Raw genomic sequence first — 19749 nt, forward strand, 5'->3', positions numbered from 1 at the left:
TAATATTAGAGACTGAACCTATGGTTTTGTCTGATTTCATTTTTAAAACAAGTCCCAACAGATTTTGCTTTTAGGTTTGTTTTTTTGTTTGTTCATTTTAAGTAATCTGCTCTTATCCTTATAATAAGGCTGTATAAGTTCCTTCTTCCAACTCCAGTATATCCACCCCAAATTCCAAGCAAACAGTTCTGAGACATTGTGCAGCTGTCTATTGGCTAAACTAGGACATACCCACTGGAGGGTTCTTGCTCCCCAGCTGAGGTGTCCTACTCCTGCTTTCCTACCCAAGCTTCTTCTCAACTGTCATCCCTTAATTTAGGAAGTGTAGCCAACTTCCTTTATACACCAATATGGGTGTAGAACTTGCTGTATGTCCCAGTTTTTGAGGCATAAGCCACAGTTTTCACAGGATTAGTTACCAAACCATTCCTTGAAATCTATTGTACTCACATGAGGAATGAAAAGCAACTCCTACTCTCTGCCTAGCCCACGGATCAACTGAAACATATCTTGTGCACATGGGGCAGTGGTGCAAAAAACAAAGAACAAGGACAGAGTAATAAGGCCACGGAGTAAGGCTGCCTTGTCCACTTGAATAACTAATCTCCCCAGGATATGTTCTCTGACTAGCAATGAGTCCTTAATATCACTGACAGTCTTCTTTTTTATTTCCTTTATTTTGGTTTTCACCTACAGTCTTATAAGCTCCTAAGTGTTCCCATCAATGTTACTTCAATTCAGGGGAGCATCTAGAGGAAGCTAGATCTCTCCTGAGGGCCAAAGGTCAAGTGGAATGAAAAAAAAAGTTGCACAGCTCTAGTAGAAGAGCCACCTCTATTAAAACAGGCCAGATTATATTGCAGAAACACACAGCACACAATATCCCAGTGGTTAAACACAAAAGTTTATTTCTTGTTCCCATAAAGTCCAAAAGTCCCTTATAGGTCTAGGAGACTAATGAGAAGAACTGACCTGCCATGTGAAGAACTCAGCATTCTAGACTAGTTTCATCTCATGGTTCCTGTCTCTGTATGTGCTTCCATGATTGGGGCAAGAAAGGAGAGCATCAGTTTCAACCCAGAAGTGAGGATTCTGCTCACAACCCACTGACCAAAATGGCTGAGGGCCCTGTCTAACTGCAAGGAGCAGAAAAGCATAACCATTCTCCTTTTTATTGTTTACTGGAATATAAACTCCATGAGGGTATGAATTTTTTCTTTTGTGCACGCCTATATCCTTGGTCTATAACATCTCCTGGATGCATAAAAGGCCACCATTAACTTACATAAATCAATGTACTGCCAACAACAAATCCACATGTACCTTATTGGGAGGAAAGACAGAATCCCAGGGGTCTACGGCTGAAGGTGTTAGGTAAGAGCTACTCAGACCAAAGCTTCAGTGTTGGCATGCATAAGAAATATTCGGTGTAGTTCACCTTAGGGAAGAAAATTAACTATCACTGAAGGTGCCAGACCAAGGTTCAGGTGACTTACAACAAAAAATACTGAAGCTACAAACCAAATCAGTGTAACCAGTGCTTAGCTCCTAAAAGGAGCTGCAAGAACCACAAATGCATCTGTTCCTTTAAAGTAGTCAGTCTGCCGAACGTATTTGGGGAGAAGGGGAAAGAGAAAGAAGCACACATTGAGCATCTACTGTTGGTAAGGCTGGTACATGCTTCTCTTTCCTCAATCCCTGTAATCCCCAAATGACCCTGAGGTTAAGTGTTTTCACTATTTCATAGAGAAAATGGAGACTTAAGAGTGTTTCAGTAACCAATCAAGAAACAAATGTTTCGCAAGGTAGAAATAGATACAATACAATGTCATCTAGGCTGGCTCTGTAGAAATAAATTCCTAGTAATCCTGCCTTCAGGCCTCACTGATGAAGCTAAGTGACAGCTAAACAGAAGTTTGTGCTTTAATTTCCTCATTTATCAAATAGATTTTGAAGAGATAATTTAATCCCTGAAAGCTCTAACAAGAATACATTTGAGTCAAAAGTAGAAATAAAGGGTGAGTTATAAGAATGTCCACAGTCTATAGGTTTTCAGCAGTGTCAAACATCACTCAAGGCTACTAAATGCTGCTCTGAAGAGAATACAGGCAGACCCTGCTTAATAGTTTACAGTGTAAGACAACCCATATGGATGTGAACTGATTCATTTTTGCCAACCACTCTGCATCAGTTCCCAAAACTGTCCTTTTGGAAACCTGGTTTCCTGCTGAATGGATTCCCTGGTCACCATACACAGCAAACCACAGAATGCTGTCTACAGCACACACTATACTTCACAGACACATAAGTCTCTCCTGATTCTTAATAACAAAAGCCAAATGAAAAAGCAAACAAACAAAATCCTGAGAAGTTAAACCTAGATTCCCATTAAATTTCTTTTAGGCCTCAGGAAAGTGCTAATTTTTATGGCTATTTTATCCTATTGATATTGTGAGGGAAGGAAAGTCATTTCTTTTATTGCAGAAAATTCTTCTTTACATCTAATATATTATTCCATGGCTAAAAATCCCAACATGTTTCCATATAATCTCATTAGAAATGTTTTCCCTTTTTTCAAAAAAAAAAACAAAAAAAAAACCACCAATGAAAGGAAAGATAGTGCATTATTAGTTATCGGGCAAATTCTCTAGTGGTGAAGTAAACATGATTTCCTTAAAGTAAAATTTGTGCTACTATGACTTAGCTCAAGTTGCTAAAAAGTTCAAGAAAAAACTTACACAATGGCAACTGACAAGAAAGGAGGAAAATCCAATTTGGTTCTTAGCAAACTTTACATTAGAATTCATTTCTGTCCCATGAGACTATTGAAACTGTTAATCTTGCTACCTTAGAGACAATGGTATAAAATTAAATGAGCATATTATTGCTTTTTGTTTTGGAAGATGATGCTACAAATGTTTCTGTTGCTTGTGTTTAAGAGTGGCTGGGGAGATCAATGCAAAACCAACACTGTTTACCTCTGTGGCCACAGAAGACTGATTCATGGCTTTATCTGCTACTTGAAGCTGAATTTGATATTTTGGTAGGTACAATCCCAAAACAGCTTTTTCCATTTTCAGAATGTTCCTAGAACACTAATCTTGCTAATTCTCTATAGGTTATAAGTAAAAACAGTAAGTAGTACAGTATGCATTAAGTAGTTTAATGCATCCCCTGCAGTCAAATTTGATTCCTTTCTGTGCAACATGATGCTGATTGCCCCAAATATTCCACAGATGAAAAATTCATGCTTCATAATTTTGTATTTTTCCACAAACTTTAGCATCAAACTCCACTTGGTGAATTTGTTGAGTGATGACACTGGACAAGTTTCCCCCTTCATTGGTGGAGTTTCTGGTGCCTAAGAAGGCTCGACCGCCTGCTGAAGTTTCTTCTGCATATGTTACAGGAATAAGGCTGCTCACCTGTGTGGGTTCTCCGATGTTTAATAAGATGGGAATTCTGACTGAATTTTTTTCCACATTCATGACACGTAAAGGGCTTCTCTCCAGTGTGAGTTCTTTGGTGTGTGTGGAGATTTGTATTTTGACTGAAGCTTTTCCCACACCATGAGCATTTATATGGTTTTATTCCTTGGTGTGTTGTTAAGTGCTTATTACGATCTGAACTCCATCTAAACCTCTTATCACACTGTGGGCATTTATATGGTTTCTCTTCAGTGTGAATTCTTTGGTGCTTAATAAGGTCAGAGCTAACTCTGAAGCTTTTCCCGCATTCCTGGCATTTAAAAGGCTTCTCTGCTGCACGTTCTTTCTTGTGACGATCCATAAGTTTCAGCAACTCTTGTTTCCAGGTTGAAAGCTTCTTTTTTTTCTTTACTGTTAAATCTTGGTGCCATTTCCCCACTCTGTGCATTTCACCATGATTTTCTTTGACTGTTGTTTTCTGGGGAACTTTTACTCTGGTCTTTTTTGATATGTCTCTGGGTGCTTCTATTTCTAAGCCAGAAAGACAAATAGGCTGATGACTTTCAGTGTCATTTTTGAGCTTTAACCCTGTTGGAATTAATATGACAATGAGCCAACTGAGTAGCAGAATAAGAAAACCACAGCAATGGAGAGAAAAAAATCAAAGATCACTGATTTTTTAAAAACAGGTAAGTAGAATCTTAAAAGAAGTTAAATCCTTGGCTCTGGCCAAGTAGCTCTGTGGGTCAGAGCATCATCCTGATACCCCAGGGTTGCAAGTTGGATCTCTGGTCAGGGCACATAAAGGAATCAACCAATGAATGCATAAATAGGTGGATCAACAAATATGTTTCTCTCTTACTTCCCCTACCTCTTCCCCTCCAAAGTCAATAAATAAAAATCTAAAAAAACATTTCTCTAAAAAAATGTTAAGTCCTTGCAAAGGTTCTTATTAAGGCATATTTCTTTTCTTCCCACAGTATATTTACCTATAGGCAGCTCTCCAGGACTTTCCATGAACTCCGTGGATCCTTGAACCCATGGCTCTTTCCCTTGTTCTAGACAGGAGATCACTTTAGGTTTGGGGAGCACAAATAAGGCTGTGAATGGAAAAACTGAGGTCAAAAACTGGTACCCTGCCCTGACTGTGGCTCAGACGGTTGAGTATCATACAGCAAACCAAAAGTGCTAGTTCGATTCCCAGTCAGGGCACATGCCTGGGTAGAGGGTTCAGGCCCTAGAAGGAGCACATATGAGAGGCAACAGAACAATTTTTCCCTCACTGGTGTTTCTTTCCCTTTCTTTCTCCCTCCCCTAGCCTCTCTCTAAAAAATAAATAAAATCTTAAACAAGACAATCTGGGCCCTGGCTGGTGTGGCTCAGTGGATTAAGTGCCAGCCTACAAACCAAAGGGTTGCTGGCTTGATTCCCAGTCAGGGTATATGCCTGGGTTGCAGGCCAGGTCCCCATTAGGGGGCACGTGAGGGGCAACCATACACTGATGCTTCTCTCCCTGTCTGTCTCCTTCCCTTCTAAAAAAATAATAAATCTTAAAAAAAAAAAAAGACAACCTGGTACCTTAACAATGATTCACTAATTCCAAACTATTTTAGTAAGAGTAAAGAACACTTATAATTTGTTATGTCTAAATGGTTAAATAATTAGGCATTCATATCAGGTATCAGTTATACTACACTGCATTTTTGGGTGGATATGCAAAGTGGAAATTGACAAATAAACCTAGCGTGATCAATGGAAAGGACCTACGTCATGGGAATCTTGTACATGTTCCTCCTCTTCTACCACTAATAAATAACCCCACACTTGACCAAGTTGAAATAAAACTCCAGAGGTTGCAGGGACTACAGGCTGGTCTTATTAACTCTTTAGGACTCACCCTGAATAAGACTTGGTCTAACAGAGTCAATGTGAAGGTCAGTGGGTTGAGGATCATATGCACAAGTGTCATAATTATATTTTGTATTTTGCTCTTAAGCACCAGAAACTGAAACAGGAAAAGTTTCTACCACTCCTATAGCTCAGTGGTTCATATGCAGTTGGACAAAACATATCAGTATCATTTAGTGACAAATGTTTTAAAAGAAACTAAATCAGGGTAAAAGAGCATCTATGATTCTGCTTCTGTGAAGCTAATTTGAGATATGGCTATGTGGAAGGCCTCTTTGAAAGAATAATATTTGAGATCTAAAAGTGGAAGTTTCACCATATAGCAGAAAAGTATGCTAGGTAGAGAAAAGGAGAAAGTAGGAACGAGCATGGCAAGTTAAAAAAAAAACAAGCTCTGGCCGGATACTAGGTAGCTCAGTTGCTTAGGGCATCATCCTGATATGCCAAGGCTGTGGGTTCAGTCTCCAGTCAAGGCATACAGTCAATGAATGAATGCACAAATAAGTGGAACAAGAAATTGATGTTTCTCTCTCCCCTCACCTGTGCTTCCTCTCTCTTTAAAAATCAAATAAATAAATAAATAAATAAAACCCAGCAAGAAGACCAGTGTAGCTAAAGAGAACAGAACAAGGGCACAGTGGTACAAGATGAAGACAGAAAGGGGAGGAGACTCCAGATCTTGAAATGTCTTGAGAACCTTGGTAAGGAAAAGTCTCTATTTTATTCTCAATGTGGTGAGAAGTCATCATAAGGTTTTGAACCAGGAAAATGTCATAATTTGATCAGGTTTTAACAGACTGGCCACTGCACAGAAAACAGATCCTATGGGAGGGCAAGAATGTTGGGAGAAGGAGCCAGTTAAAAAGCTACTAAGGCAGACCTGGTTTGAGATACTACTGGCCTAGACCAGAATGCTAACAAGGCAAGAAGACGAGACATAGCTGGACTCAGGCTACACTGTGAAGATGGAGCAAAGGTGGAGCCAAGAGAAAAGTGATGCATTAGTAGTAGGGTATGACGACAAAATAACAGGAAAGAATAACTATGCTTCTTGGTCTGAGCAACTAAGTGAATAGAACTGTTCTTTACTGAGATGAGAAAGATATGAGAAGGGAAGGTTTGGAGAAAAGAAAGGAAAGAGACCTAGAATTCTACATAGGACAAGAAATGTGTACTTGGAAAAAGCTTCCAGGTGACCTGGATAACCTTTCTTCTGCAAACGCCATTAAGCTGGGAACCAATCAGCTACTGGAACAGATTCTTTCACAGGGGAGTATTCACATTAAGTCAAGAACATGATAGATTACTCAACTTCTATACAAAGGGAAGGGGAGAATCTTTACCTAGAGAGATGACAGTTTCATAGTTTTCATGCATTACATCATTGTATAGGGCCTTCTGACCAGGATCCAGTAACTCCCATTCTTCCCTTGAAAAATACACGGCCACTTCTTCAAGTGTCAATAAGGTCTAAAGAAAAGAATGCGCTTCAGCTCAGTACTTGCAACTCCAAAAGCAGCTGTAACATTTGGCCCATTAACTGAATAGTAGGCCAGGCACTGAGGAATTAATAGCACATGATGTTTTAAAAGTGAGAAGACAGAAAGGAAGGAGGCAAGGGATCAGTAAACAGCCTGGGAGGTGTTCAGTTCCCCAGGGAGAACATCTGAGCTAACATGCCTGTGAGCACCTGCTGGGCAATGTGGTTCATGGGCAGCAGGGAAATGTAGCCCTAAACAACTGGAAAGCACAGCTCACCTGGGACTCAGGCAAGAAGAGCTCAGACGCCACCGTCCAATCTTTGGTGTTTGTCTGCTCAGGAAACACTAGGGTCTGGTGAGCAGGCACAGCTGTGGGTGGAAAAGAGCCATCGGAAATTTCTCTTGCATCTATGAACATTTTATGAACATTTCTAAAATATACAAGATCCTGTTTCTTTCAGTAGAGTACTCCTTTACAAGTGTTATATGGTACCTAGAAGTGGCTATCGGTTCTTACAACCAGTTTCCACATTGACTCTCCTCAGTTTTCATGACTGAAGTCAGTAAAAGGAAATCTCATTATTTTTCTTATATTACATAAATTATTCTGAGGGGGGCAAAAATTAGAGGTATCTGAAAATGCAGTACTCAGAGAGTCCAGTATGCTAGGTAAAGAAAATGGGAAGGTAAAAATAAGCATGGAAAGTTCAAGAGACAGCAAGAAGACCAGTGTGGCTAAACAGGATGGAGTCAGGGCATGAAGGGCAGGGAGATGAGTAGGAGCCAGATCTTGGAGGGGCCTACACACCTCGTATGGAGTTTAGATTTTATTCTGAATGTGTGAAAAGTTATTGTAAGGTTTTGAAGCAGAGAAATGTCATTATCTCAGCAGATTTTTAAAAGACTCTAACTGCTTCATGGAAAACAGACTGTTGGAGGGCAAGAGTGGTAGCTGGGGCATCAGTTGCAAAGCTGGTTAGAGAAGCCACTGGCTTAGCCCAGAATGCTAACACAGCAAGAGAATAAGACATGGCTGGATTCAGGCTATGATGTTAAGGTGGAGCCAAGAGGACCAGTGACGCATTAGTAGTGGGATATGATGGCAAGATCAGAATAAAGGAAGACCCAGGTTTTCGGCCAGAAGTATTGGGTAAACAGTGATATCATTTATGGAATTGGAAAGATAATTATAAGAGAAGATTTGTAGGGGAGAGTGCAAGGAGAGATCAAGAAATTTAGGATAAGGAATGAGCATATGAACTTAAAAAAAGCTCCAGGTAATCTGCATATACCTTCCCCTACCCACACCATCAAGTTGAGAACTAGCTAGCTACTAGAACAGACTTTCACACAGGGGTGCATTTCCAGTAAGCTAATAACATTACAGACTACTCAACTTGTAAGCATAGGGAAGGGAGAATCTTTACCTAAAGAGACGACAGTTTCATAGTTTTCCTTCATTACATCACTGTAGAGAGCCTTCTGACTGGGATCCAGTAACTCCCATTCTTCCCGTGAAAAATATACAGCCACTTCTTCAAATGTCAGTAAGCTCTAGAAAAGAGAATGGGCTTCAATACCTGCAACACAGAAGCAGCCCTAATATCAGGCCCATGAACTGCATTGTAGGCTACACAATGAGGAATTAACAGCACATAATTTTTTCAAAGTGAAAAGGCAGAAAAGGAAGGAGGCAAGAGAGAGATGAGCAAACAGCCTGGGAAGTATTCAGTTCCCCAGAGAGATCATCTTGGCTAACATGCCTGTGAGCACCTGCTGGGCAGTGTGTGTGGGTCATGGGCAGCAAGGAAAGGTAGCCCTAAACAGCTTGAAAGCATAGCTCACCTGGGACTCAGGAAAGATGAGCTCAGGCGCCACTGTCCAATGTTTGTTCTTTAACTGCTCAGGAGAATCTAGGATTTGGTGAGCAGGTACAGCTGTGGGTGGAAAAGAGCCATCGGAAATTTCTCTTGCTTCTATGCATATCCTGAGCTCATTTCTAAAATACAGACCTTGATTCTTTCAGTAGATGGGAAACCTTTACAAGTGTGTGTGGGGTGCATAAATGGCCTTATCATTGTTAATAAGATCCAAGTATCTATCTCCTCCCAGAAAAGGTTTCCCAGTTTTCATGAGCAAAGTTAGTAACAGTAGGAGATGTATTGTTTATCATTTATTTTTTTCCTAGTATACAACTGTGTTCACATACTATACCTGACAGCCCATTTGTGATCCCAATTCCTTGTGTTTTGAGGATGGGGTAGCCCAAATCCTTTCCACTGTTCTAAGGACCAGAGTTCATGGTATAATTACCATGGTTCTATGGTTTGGATATTTCTGTACCTTAGGCCAACCCCCACCTTCACCCACAGCTGGTCTATCCTAGGGCCATTTGTATGGCAGGGAAGGGGAATGAAAGGAGGATCATAATTGCTAACATGGCTGTACTTGCATATCCACAGAGCTGGGCACCCAAAAAATGGTCATAATGTTCTGGCTGAACAAATTACTATCACAGCTCCCAGCAGAAATGATCATGAAGCTCCTTACCCCTCTCACACACAGGCTCAGTTTCTTTAAGAGTATTCCTGCTCAGCTGTTGTTGTAGATCCTCATATGCATTCCAAATTTCTTCATCCTGGGACCTGCCCACTGGCTGGGCCTCTGCTGGCTTCAATTTGAAGCCTGAGGTCTCTGCTGTTTCTCCCAAGAGCACTGCCTCCTTTCCCAGCACATGGACTGCAACCTAGAAATAATTCCCAACCTTGTTACCAGAACTTACTTTAGGCTTGGGGGCTTGTGGCAGTGGAAGGAAAAATATGAGTCCATATTATGGGAAGCGGGAGACACTAAAAGAAATGACAAAGAGACTTAAAGAGATAATAGGCCACCAATTTTCCACAAAGAACCATACACAAAATCTGGGAAATTTAGGATAAAAGAAAAAAAAGATGTGGATACTGCCAGCCCTTTAACACAGCAGCCTCCACCCATCTGCTTACAGCTTGGCTGTGATCACTAGCAGGATGGTACAGGGCACCTGGTCTCATGTTGCCTTGACAGCCTTTCTTTCTTGCCTAAGACCCTACCTTAGTGGTTTCCTGTCTTCTAGTGTTCTCAAAAGATTGAGAAATTGAATTTAAAAAGTTACTCTGTTAACCAGATTTTTTCTATGGCCAGGAAAGATTTCCACAGAGAAGGGATGAAATGGAGAAGGGGCAGGAAGATTCTAGCTCTAACCTCCCTCCACATGATTTTGACACCAAACATATGCCCTGCTCTGTATTCTTTATGGTAGACCTGCAACCAATTGCCGTGCTGCCACCTGTCCAAGGGCATAACCTGGATACCCATTTACCACCAGAGCTAAGGAATAACCACTAAGGGAGGGCAGGTGAAGGCTGTTGTCTATGGTACAAAGGATACTACCCCTCAGTGTCTTTCTTCTTTCAGCCACTCTTGGGATTTCCAAATCTTCGTTTCCACCTTGTTTCGTCCTTTCTTCCTCTGCAGTATTGCTTGGTTTTTTTTGTTTCTCTTTCTCTTTACTATCCTCTCTATTTTGTCTCTACATGTTCTCCCTTTTTGGGGTCTGCCCCTTCCTCTCCAACTCCCTATTACTCTTTGTTTCTTTGAACTTAAGACCCATCTCCTAAGAGAAAAACATATCTTTGTCAATTGCATTAAAATCATAAAAAACAATAACAACAAAAAAACACACTCATCTCCTATGCCAAGTCAGACTAGGCTTATTACTCTCAACACATTCTGGCTTCAATGATGGAAAAATGCAACTCTCTAAGACCAGGGAAGTCTTTTTCAGAATCTCCAAAACTTGTGGAATGACTATTGCTGAGGGTCTGTGGTTTTAGGTCCTGCCTTAGATGGCCTAAAGCAACAACAGATCATTAATCCAATTCACCTTATTTCCCAATTAACTGCCCCAACCCCCATATATCCACTTTCATCCTATTTCATTGTATGTATCAGGAATCATTCTTCTCACCCCATTCCTTGTTTGAACAGATTCACTCTGCAAGTGGTCTACCAAGGTCACAGCTTCCTCAATGCTCTGTAGGTGGTGCTTCTTTATCCGGGTCTGGGTGTCCCTGGGCAGAATGGTCAGGAACTGCTCTAGCACCAGCAGATCCAAGATCTGTTCTTTTGAGTGTATGTCTGGCCTTAGCCACTGACGGCATAATTCCTGAAGTTGACCGACAGCCACACGGGGTCCAGCTGCTTCATGATAATGGAAACTCCGGAAGTGTTGGCGAGAGTTCTCAGGACTGAGACTGTCCATTTGTGTGGTATACTTCTTACTCTGAGTGGAGCCCACTGTTACAGGCCCCTTGGTTTCCCACAGAGCCCTGATCTGTGAGTTCAAATATTCAGTCACCTTCAAATCTACTGTCATCATTCTGCCCAGAACAGTTGTTCCTGTTGGGCCCACCTTTGACAACTGAGGCTCAGTGTGGTCTGGAATAAAATCAATAAAAGGATCTTCTTCCTAAGGCACTGAGGGCAGGAAAAAAAGTGCAGGTCAATAAGAAAGTCGCATGAACTTTACTACTTGCTACTCATTATGAGAAAATGAAGAAAAAACATACTGCCTTGCCTTGTCTTTAAAGTCAACTGTCAGGCCCTTTGCTTCTCTCCTTTTCTTTTTATTATTCAGTTGATCTATAGCACAGATCGTTGAAGACAAATGTCAATTAATGACTGCTTCTACGAATCAGGGAAGGTTGGTGGGTGAGAGAACTGACACCCACTGGCTCCAAAGAGGGGGATTATCCAGAGTTCATTCATGTGCTTTCTATCACATTTTCCCCATGTCAAAGAAGATTAGGAAAACATTCTAAGTTTCTCTTACATTTTAAAATATCATCCTAGTATTCTGCTTTTAATAAGGGTACAACTTCTATGACTCTTAATCCTCTTGTGATGATGGAAGCCTTCAATTCATGGAACATTTGAGACTCTCCTTTTCTTGTATAAATACTGGAATGAGAGCTGGGACACGGAGAACAGGGTAGAAGGAAAGCAATTAGAGAAAAAATAGCCTTTTTCTTCTCAGAAAACATCCCACAATTAAGTAACTAGATGCTCAAATTCTTCTTTGGTACTTCTTTGCAAGATGTATAAAGAGAACTACTTAAAATATTTATACCCGTATTTTTAAATTTGTTTACTTGACCTAGGAAAAATTACAGCCGACTTTTCTTTACAAAATGCTTGTCCAAATATCAAGTCATAAAAAGGGGGGAGAATGGCAGCTGGTGATGATTAGGGTGACCCTTCTGCTGCTTTTACGTTTCAAGGGTCTTTAGACTTCTAAGGGAGGCTGAATAGAGACTTTTGAGTCTCACTCTCCTTGATGCAGCAGAACCGGCACTAAGATTCTGTCCAGGATGCCACGTTATTCACAAATGGCCGGCTCCTTGCTGCCCACTCTGGCTCAGGAGGCCACGGGGCCTTTTGCATCTGACGCTGAACTGCGGTTCTCTGGAGGTTAACAACAGCCCCGGAAAAAAACAAACAAACAAAAAAACCACACGCCAGCAGAGGCGGGAACGTGAACATTCCTGGAGGACAATCGGGCTTCATGAGCACTGTGCAAGCGGACAGTGTACGAGCGTGCCCCCGCCGCTGGCCCGGACCTATCTGCGCAAAAGGCGAAAAGAGTGGCCTCCAGGGCCTGACGACCGCCCTCGCCCAAGACAGTCTGCCGCAGGGTCCGGCCGCTCGGCCACGAGATATGACCGTCTCGCCTCCAGCCACCTTGCAACGGCCCCTAGCGCGGCCGGCAGCTCTCCGGGCATCCGCAGCCTACGCCGAAGGGGAACTGATTCTTGGTTACCTCAGACAGGCGCTTCACCGACGCCGCTGCCTCTTCCTCCCGCTCAACCGCAAGTCGCCCCACTTCCGGCCGTCACTCAAAAGCCGCAGATCTCTGGCTCTCGACGTTCACAAGAGGCCCACAAAGCAGAGACGCGCGTGTTCTAGAGCGCAAGCCGCAGAGGCCCACTGGACGCCTCAGCCCCCTGGGGCCTTTTTTACGCTACGGTCTAAACCGCCCCGCCCCCGCGGTCCCGCCGGAAGCGGAAGTATAGAACTTCCGGGATGGCTCTGCTCCCCAGCTGCGTTGGAGAGTGCTGCGGCTTCTAGCTCAGCGGAAGGAACCAGCTTCCTGCCGGATTCTCTCTGGTGCCCAGAAGAGTTAACGCCGGTCTCCGGGCCGCAGAGCCTAAAGGCTCTGCGTACGGCTCTGTCTGTGGGTCTCGCCGTCCCGCGGCCCGGTTCTGTGAGGCGTTACGCGTCTCGGTAGCTCCTGAGGCGCCTTCGGCCGGCCAGCGGCCGCCTAATGCGGAGTTCCGCCGCGTAAGGGTCGCCGCCCTCTGCGCCCGCAGGATTTTTGGCCTACTGGCACAGCCAGCCGAGCCCGACCTGTCGTCCTGAGGCTCACTGCTGCCTCTCCGGAGGAGGCCTTTTTGTTCCGACAGAATCAAGGGCCCTGAGGGTTCTGTACCCTATTTTGGGCTATGCATCTCTAACAATTTTTTTTTCTTGTGAGGTATGTGAAATAGGTTACATTTATAGTTCTTGACAGAGAAATTAAGAGCTAAGAAGTGACTTGCCAGTGTCACATAACCATTGGAAGCCCCTAGCCTGGAATTTAGGTGCCCTGCTGTCCTTTTTCACTACATGGTTCCTGTAGAACTTTCTTCTCATCTTGTATTTCCTGCAGTGTCTGGCTGAATTACCTGAGTAAGATGGGCATTCCACATATATTTACTGAATCATATTTAAAGGAAAAGGGAGGTCATAAGCTGAATGCTGCAGAAATCCCTAAGAATGGAAGTTGATTTTTGGTTGAGGAAAATCATAAAAGACATTGAGGGATTTATATGCAGATGTAAGAGGGCAAGAGACTAAGGCAGTGATTTTCAACCAGTGTGCTGCAAGAATTTTTAAAACATGTGATACGTGACTATTTAGTCAGGGTCACTGACCTCTTTTCCCTTAGACTGTCAAATTTAAAGAATGAGACCCAAAACAACAGCTTGTGAGAATGAATCAAAATTGTATCTTTTTGGTTTTGGTCAGATTGGCAAAAAATATCATACATTTCTTGGTGTGCTGCAGAATTTTCATAATTACTTTATGTGTGCCATGCTATGAAAAAGGTTGAAAGTCACTGGGGTAAGGTAAATGCATAGCTTTGAAAAGCTGGAAGGATTAAAGTGTGATATCTTTAGTATTTTTACTAAATGCAATTGGCCTACATTTAGGGAAAGAAAGTTAGAAAATAAGTTCATGTAGATTTATGTGCTTTGAATGGGAGTGAAGAAAATGCACTGTATATATCCAAACATCATTTGAAGGTTTTTGAGGGAGCTTCTTTCCAGGAAAGTTCATCTAGAGGTATGTAGGTGGGAATGAAAATGAGAGTATATTAACTGGGCCTTTACACTGTTTTTGCTCCTAGGTGGAATCATGTTACAGTCCTCTGAGGGATAGATCTTGAGAGAAAAGGATTAAATAGAGGTGATAATTACAAACATCCGCCTGAGTTGTATGTTTCAAAGCAGGTTGATTTCCTTAGAATCTGTCAGGTTGAGGCTTCATTTCCTCAAAAGTCATTATTGTTTCCAGTATCTCAGAACCAGTGGACATTGATGCTCTTAGCATTCAGATCCTCATCAGCAGGCCCAAAAGCTGGGCATATGATTAGACCTTATTGAATTAGTAAGTGAAGTTCTGCTAGCAGTGATTCTGGATATCATTGGCAGGCCTGATTCATAGTATGGGTAGGGAGTTGGTCAGGGAAGATGGGGAGAAGGAAGTGGGAGAAGAGACCCCATGAAAGAGAGGAAGCAAGGCACAAAATGGTGAACAGTGAATGAGAGCCACTGATGATTTTCATTGGTTGAAGTTTAATGCCATAGTTGCTTACTCTTGCTGTGGAGCTCATAAAAGTTCTCTTGAATCTTTTCTTTTGATTTCACCTTGTTCTGCCTGAGCATGGTTTCAGAAATGATAAATGCACAGGTGGGAAGCAATGAAGGCAAATACATGGAATTTATTCTGAGATACCATACAACTGCCATAGTAGGTTGAATGTTTTTGCTGGAGTTAATGGTGATACTATTGGCTGACAAACTTTTTTCTCTGTTCCATTTGTAATAGTTATTACTTAGTATTGCCTTAATTATAGCTGCCTCTTTTACAGGGTTGTTTGATCTTAACATGTCACTACCTCCACACTGTATTAACTATGATATCCTTTCATGATCTTCTTAGTTGGCACTTCTTGCAACACACCAGTTGGCACTTCTTGCAACAAATGTCACAGGAAAACTAACAGTGTAGACTCTTCTGGGCTCCTAGATAAAGGCTTGTGAGAATCCTGTGTAGTTGAGGAATGACTGAAAGCCAGTCAGGATCTTCCCCAGAGGAGAGGGAAAATAACTGAAATACCAAGCATTTTTCTCATTTCTCTGACATACTTTTTTTTTCTTCATAGCACCTGGAATGGAAAAAAAGTGCCAGTTTTTATTACTTCCCATGAGTTTCTATATCTGGAATGAGAACCATGAAGTTAATCTAGAGTAAGACATTTGTAAGAAATAAATGGAATTTGGCAGCACCAGAACCTGAAAGGAATACTTGAAGGAGTTGAGCTCCAGAAGACGTAGCCAACAGAAGGACTGATGGGAAACAATTGACTAGAAATACTACAGAGAAACTTTTTAAATTTCGTCAAGCAGTGGAAAAATTGAGCCTTGTTTCAAATTAAACAAAATCTACAATGAAGAGAAACCAAATATAAAAAGTGTGTTACTTAAAACCTTAATGTAAATTTAGGAAAACAAAAGGATAATTTTTTTCAATTTTTAGAAACAATTATGGTAAGAATATTTGTAAAACTGTTAGACTCACTTCCAAGAATTGCCATGATTCTGAAACATGCTAATAACCCATATATCGACCAGTTTCAGTGAAAAATAATACTTGAGAATACACCACATGCACACCATGAAGACCTAAGAGTGGCACTAACAAATTATTTACCTACTTACAAATTACCTTTTTAAATATCAGTCTTTAAGAATGCTATATTATATGTACTAAAAGTTGGACTTCATTTATATGGAGAACAGAAGCTACCAACTTTCTTCACTTAAAGATACAGCTGTTACTGAGTTCTAGCTCTCCAGAAATCCCAATGTCAGGATAAGTTTGGGGTCTTTATCCAGGTGGGTGGACTGCTGCCCAGTGAACACTACATACAGAGCAATAGGAGTACCATTTTCTTTTCTGGCAGTAAGGTAAAATCAGCTACTTTTGGAAGAGGAGAGGCCTTGGTGCATTCTGCTACCCAAGATTACTGTCTTTGTCTTTGAGTCTTCCACATTCCCATCTTCTCAAGCACCACTTTTTATTGAGACATCTCATCTGCACTTCATGTAGCACATCCTGCCTCCTCTTGTTCTTTTGTCTTTTCCTGTGTTGACTTAAAGAGTATGTAGGTATTCTTGTTCTTCCTGACTGGTTCTGCTATATCTGTCAAGGGAGAGGAGGAGCAGGGGCATTCTGAAAACTGATCATCCATGTCTTGCAAGAGCAACAACTAGAGAGGACTTTGGCGGTGGCAGCCTTCTGAATTCATAACACCTTCACCTCACTAGACTAACACTTCAATCATAAGCCCTTATCCCTTTTAGCCCATTACCCTTCAGTACAAATGCCTGTGCCTTATAGGGCATTGAGCTAGTTTGGGGGTTTTTGCTTTGCTTTAAAATATTTTTTCCAGTTCATTAAAGCTTTTTCCTTTTATTCTCCTGTTGGTTGTTTGAAACCAAATTCAGTATGAATAAGAGAGGGAAATATACAATATTGAATTTGGAGGAGAAAATGAAGGTTCTAAGTAGGATTGAAGCTGGACAATCGCATAAAAATATAATGGATGAATTTGGGATCAGTAAATCAACATTTTATGACATTAAAAAGAATAAAAAATTAATTTTGGACTTTGTACTGAAACAAGACATACCATTCTTTGGGGCTGAGAAGAGAAAGAGAACAACAGGAGCCAAGTATGGTGATGTAGACAATGAAATCTACATGTGGTATCAACAGAAATGCTCAGCTGGTGTCCCTGTTAGAAGTGTGGAGCTTCAAGCTGCAGCAGAGAGATTTGCAGTGTTTTGGGCGAACAAACTTCAAAGCTAGTACTGGTTGGCTTTTTCGATTTTGAAATAGGCATGCGACTGGGAACCGAAAAGTACGTGTGGAACAAGTCCTAAGTTCAGTTTCAGAAAATGTTGAGCCATTTCGAGAAAAACTGTACATGCTTATCAAAGACGAGAAACTGCTTCTAGCTCAACTATACAGTGGGGATGAGACTGACCTCTTAGAAATCAATGTCAAAAAACACTCAGGCAAGTAGAAAAGATATCTACCTTCCTGAAAGGAAAATAAACAAAGAACAGTTATCTGCTCTTTTATGTGAAAATGCAGATGGAACTCATAAGTTAAAGTCTATCATTATTGGAAAATCAAAGCTGCCCAAATGTGTGAAGGAGGACACAAGTAGATTACCTGTTATATATAAACCTAGTAAAAATGGGAATTCCCGGTTGGTTCACCAGGGAATTGTTTTCAGAATGGTTCTTTCAAAATTTTGTTCCTGAGGTGAGGCATTTTCAACTTAATGTTCTAAGGTTCCATGAAGAGGATGTCAGAGCCTTGTTACTTCTAGACAATTCCCGTTCACCCTTCTGCTGAATCACTAACTAGTGAGGATGGTCAAATAAAATGCATGTTTTTTCCCCGCAACACTTCAACCTTGATTCAACCAATGAATCAAGGTGTGATCTTAAGCTGCAAACAACTTTATATGTGGAAACAACTTGAAAAGAGTCTTGTAATTTTTGAAGAAAGTGATGAGCAAGATAAAGGAGGAAAAGGAGTTTCCCAGATTAAAATCTACAACATAAAAAGTGCAGTTTTTAATTGGGCAAAGAGTTGGAATGAAGTGAAACAAATAATCATAGTAAATGCGTGGGAAAATCTTTACAAAAAGGAACCTGAGTGTGATAGTCAAGGATTAGAAGATGGGGATTATAGACAAAGTCTTAAGAAATGTGGGGAGTTGGAAACCAAGATGGATGGTGATAGGGGGTGGTTAAATGGGGAGGATGAAGTGAAGGGTAGTCCCCCCAAATCAAAAGGTAGGATTACAAAAGTTGTTCAGAAAGGAAGAGGAGCTCAAGAGCAGATTGCTGAATTTAAGTTATCCACCGTAAGAAAGAATTTGGACTACCTTCTTGACTTTGTTGATGCTACACCTGAGTTTCAAAGATTCCATTTCACATTGAAAGAGTTGCAACAAGAAATAATCAAGAAACAGTTCCAGAGTAGAGTCTATTCTAGAACTGGTAGTTTTTTTAAAACTATGCTTCATGATATTAAGGATTCTTCCAGTATTCCTTCAACTTCTCACTCTAGTAATTAGATTTTTGTGTTTAGAGATTTCTGCAGTTATGTGATAATATACAACATAAACCTATTGTGAATTGTCAGTTTTTATCAACTGACCTCATTTTGCATACAGTGCCCATTTGTATATTGTTTATAAAATAATACAATTTGAAAATATTAAATGTATGTTTAATACATATTCATTAATCTGTATCTTTTCTATTTTAGACAAGGATCTGAATAATGAGGAATTATTATTCCAGGTTATTTAAAATAGAATGGATGTGGGAAAAGCATTAAATGCTACCTTAAATGTGTTCAGAGCATATACCAAAGCTATGTCCTGCCTAGTTTTAGTTATCTTTAAGAAGATAAGGATAGCCCTGGCTGGTGTGGCTCAGTGGATTGAGCGCAGCCCTGCAAACTGAAGGGTCCCCAAGCCAAAGGGTCTCCAGTTGGATTCTGGGTCAAGGCACATGCCTAGGTTGTGGGCCAGGTTCCCGGTTGGGTGGTGTATGAGGCAACAAATTGATTGTTTTCACATCAATGTTTCTCTCCCTCCCCCTCTCTCTAAAAATAATAATTAAAACGGGATAGATTCATGTTTCAATTTAATGGTATAATATGCTGTTTTTAAAATCTGTTGCTGCCTATTTAGTGTCTGTTTTCCTCTTGATGCAGAAGTAATATGATGGTAGAAGATATATTAAAAAGCACTCAACACTTTGGTGTGTTTCATGTATTTTTAAAATGGCAGATTACATTGTAAATACAATTTTATATCTTATTGTCTTAACATTTTAGGTTTTGTTATTAATGAGAAGTTAGCATTTGTTGAGAACACCTTTCAAGCCTGGGGTAGAATGGGTTGTAGAATGGGTCATGGAAGATGTGGGAATATCAGATGAGCATACTGGACAGCTGTCTAGTTCCTTTTGAGTCATTGCATCAAAATACCCTTTTCCCCTCAATGGTAGTAATTCCAGAGTAAATGGCAGGTAGTCACACCCTTTTCAAAGGTATCTATTTATCCTGGAAACCTCACATTGACCTAGGCACTGTGCATGGCATTGGGCATTTAGACATGAATTACAAAGAAAACGAATACAAAACACTGTTGGATGTGTAAGAGCTAAGATGGGTATGGAGAGGGCTTTGAGAGTGCAGGGGAAATCCGAGAGGGTCAAGGGTGACTTTTGAGTTGGACTTTAAAGTTTAGTGGGGGGGAGGGGAAGGGCAGTCTGGGCAAAAGGGGAGCTTGAGTGTGAGCTCGTTGGTGTGAGAGTGCATCTCCTTGCAAAGCTGCAAGGTCCCTGGATATTTGCTGTAGGAGCAGCTGACAGGAAAGACAGGTCAGGGCCAGAATTTCAGTACTCTTGAAGGTCATCCTAAAATTTTAGACTTTGATCTGGGTCCACGTAAAGTCCTGTTGGTTCTACCTCCTGAAT

At 41.1% G+C, this 19749-nt stretch overlaps 1 protein-coding gene and 1 long non-coding RNA gene across 7 annotated transcripts; one reads left to right on the top strand and one right to left on the bottom strand.

The window, feature by feature from the left end:
* Nucleotides 1–882: 882 nt before the first annotated feature.
* Nucleotides 883–12894, bottom strand: ZNF75A (zinc finger protein 75a). Of its 6 annotated transcripts, XM_036019956.1 has the most exons (9): nucleotides 11433–12870; nucleotides 10824–11332; nucleotides 9368–9563; nucleotides 8663–8754; nucleotides 8245–8371; nucleotides 7095–7186; nucleotides 6680–6806; nucleotides 4418–4528; nucleotides 883–4016 (listed from the first exon to the last, which is right to left on the bottom strand). In XM_036019956.1, exons 2-9 carry the CDS (start codon nucleotides 11232–11234, stop codon nucleotides 3340–3342), a joined length of 1833 nt encoding a protein of 610 aa, XP_035875849.1. In that variant the 5' UTR covers nucleotides 11235–11332; nucleotides 11433–12870; the 3' UTR covers nucleotides 883–3339. The 6 variants fall into 6 exon arrangements, with proteins under 6 accessions (XP_035875849.1, XP_028366192.1, XP_035875847.1 ...); XM_036019954.1 differs by having other exon boundaries at nucleotides 3194–4016; nucleotides 10824–12871; XM_036019955.1 differs by lacking the exon at nucleotides 4418–4528 and having other exon boundaries at nucleotides 3194–4016; nucleotides 10824–12874.
* Nucleotides 12895–12940: 46 nt separating this feature from the next.
* On the top strand, nucleotides 12941–19022 carry LOC118499280. The gene is made up of 2 exons (XR_004901807.1): nucleotides 12941–13388; nucleotides 15342–19022. It is a non-coding gene; the product is annotated as an uncharacterized LOC118499280 (long non-coding RNA).
* Nucleotides 19023–19749: the final 727 nt, after the last annotated feature.

This window comes from Phyllostomus discolor, chromosome 3 (genome assembly GCF_004126475.2).
Source record: "Phyllostomus discolor isolate MPI-MPIP mPhyDis1 chromosome 3, mPhyDis1.pri.v3, whole genome shotgun sequence".
Lineage (NCBI taxonomy): Eukaryota > Metazoa > Chordata > Mammalia > Chiroptera > Phyllostomidae > Phyllostomus > Phyllostomus discolor.

Coding starts and splice junctions, on each gene's coding strand:
- ZNF75A (XM_036019956.1), bottom strand. CDS start 11,234: ATGATGACAGTAGATTTGAAGGTGACTGAATATTTGAACTCACAGATC. Junction 9,564..10,823: donor CTGTTCAAACAAGGAATGGG/GTGAGAAGAATG, acceptor AATTATTTCTAG/GTTGCAGTCCATGTGCTGGG. Junction 6,807..7,094: donor TCTTCTTGCCTGAGTCCCAG/GTGAGCTGTGCT, acceptor TCTTTTCTTTAG/ACCTTATTGACACTTGAAGA.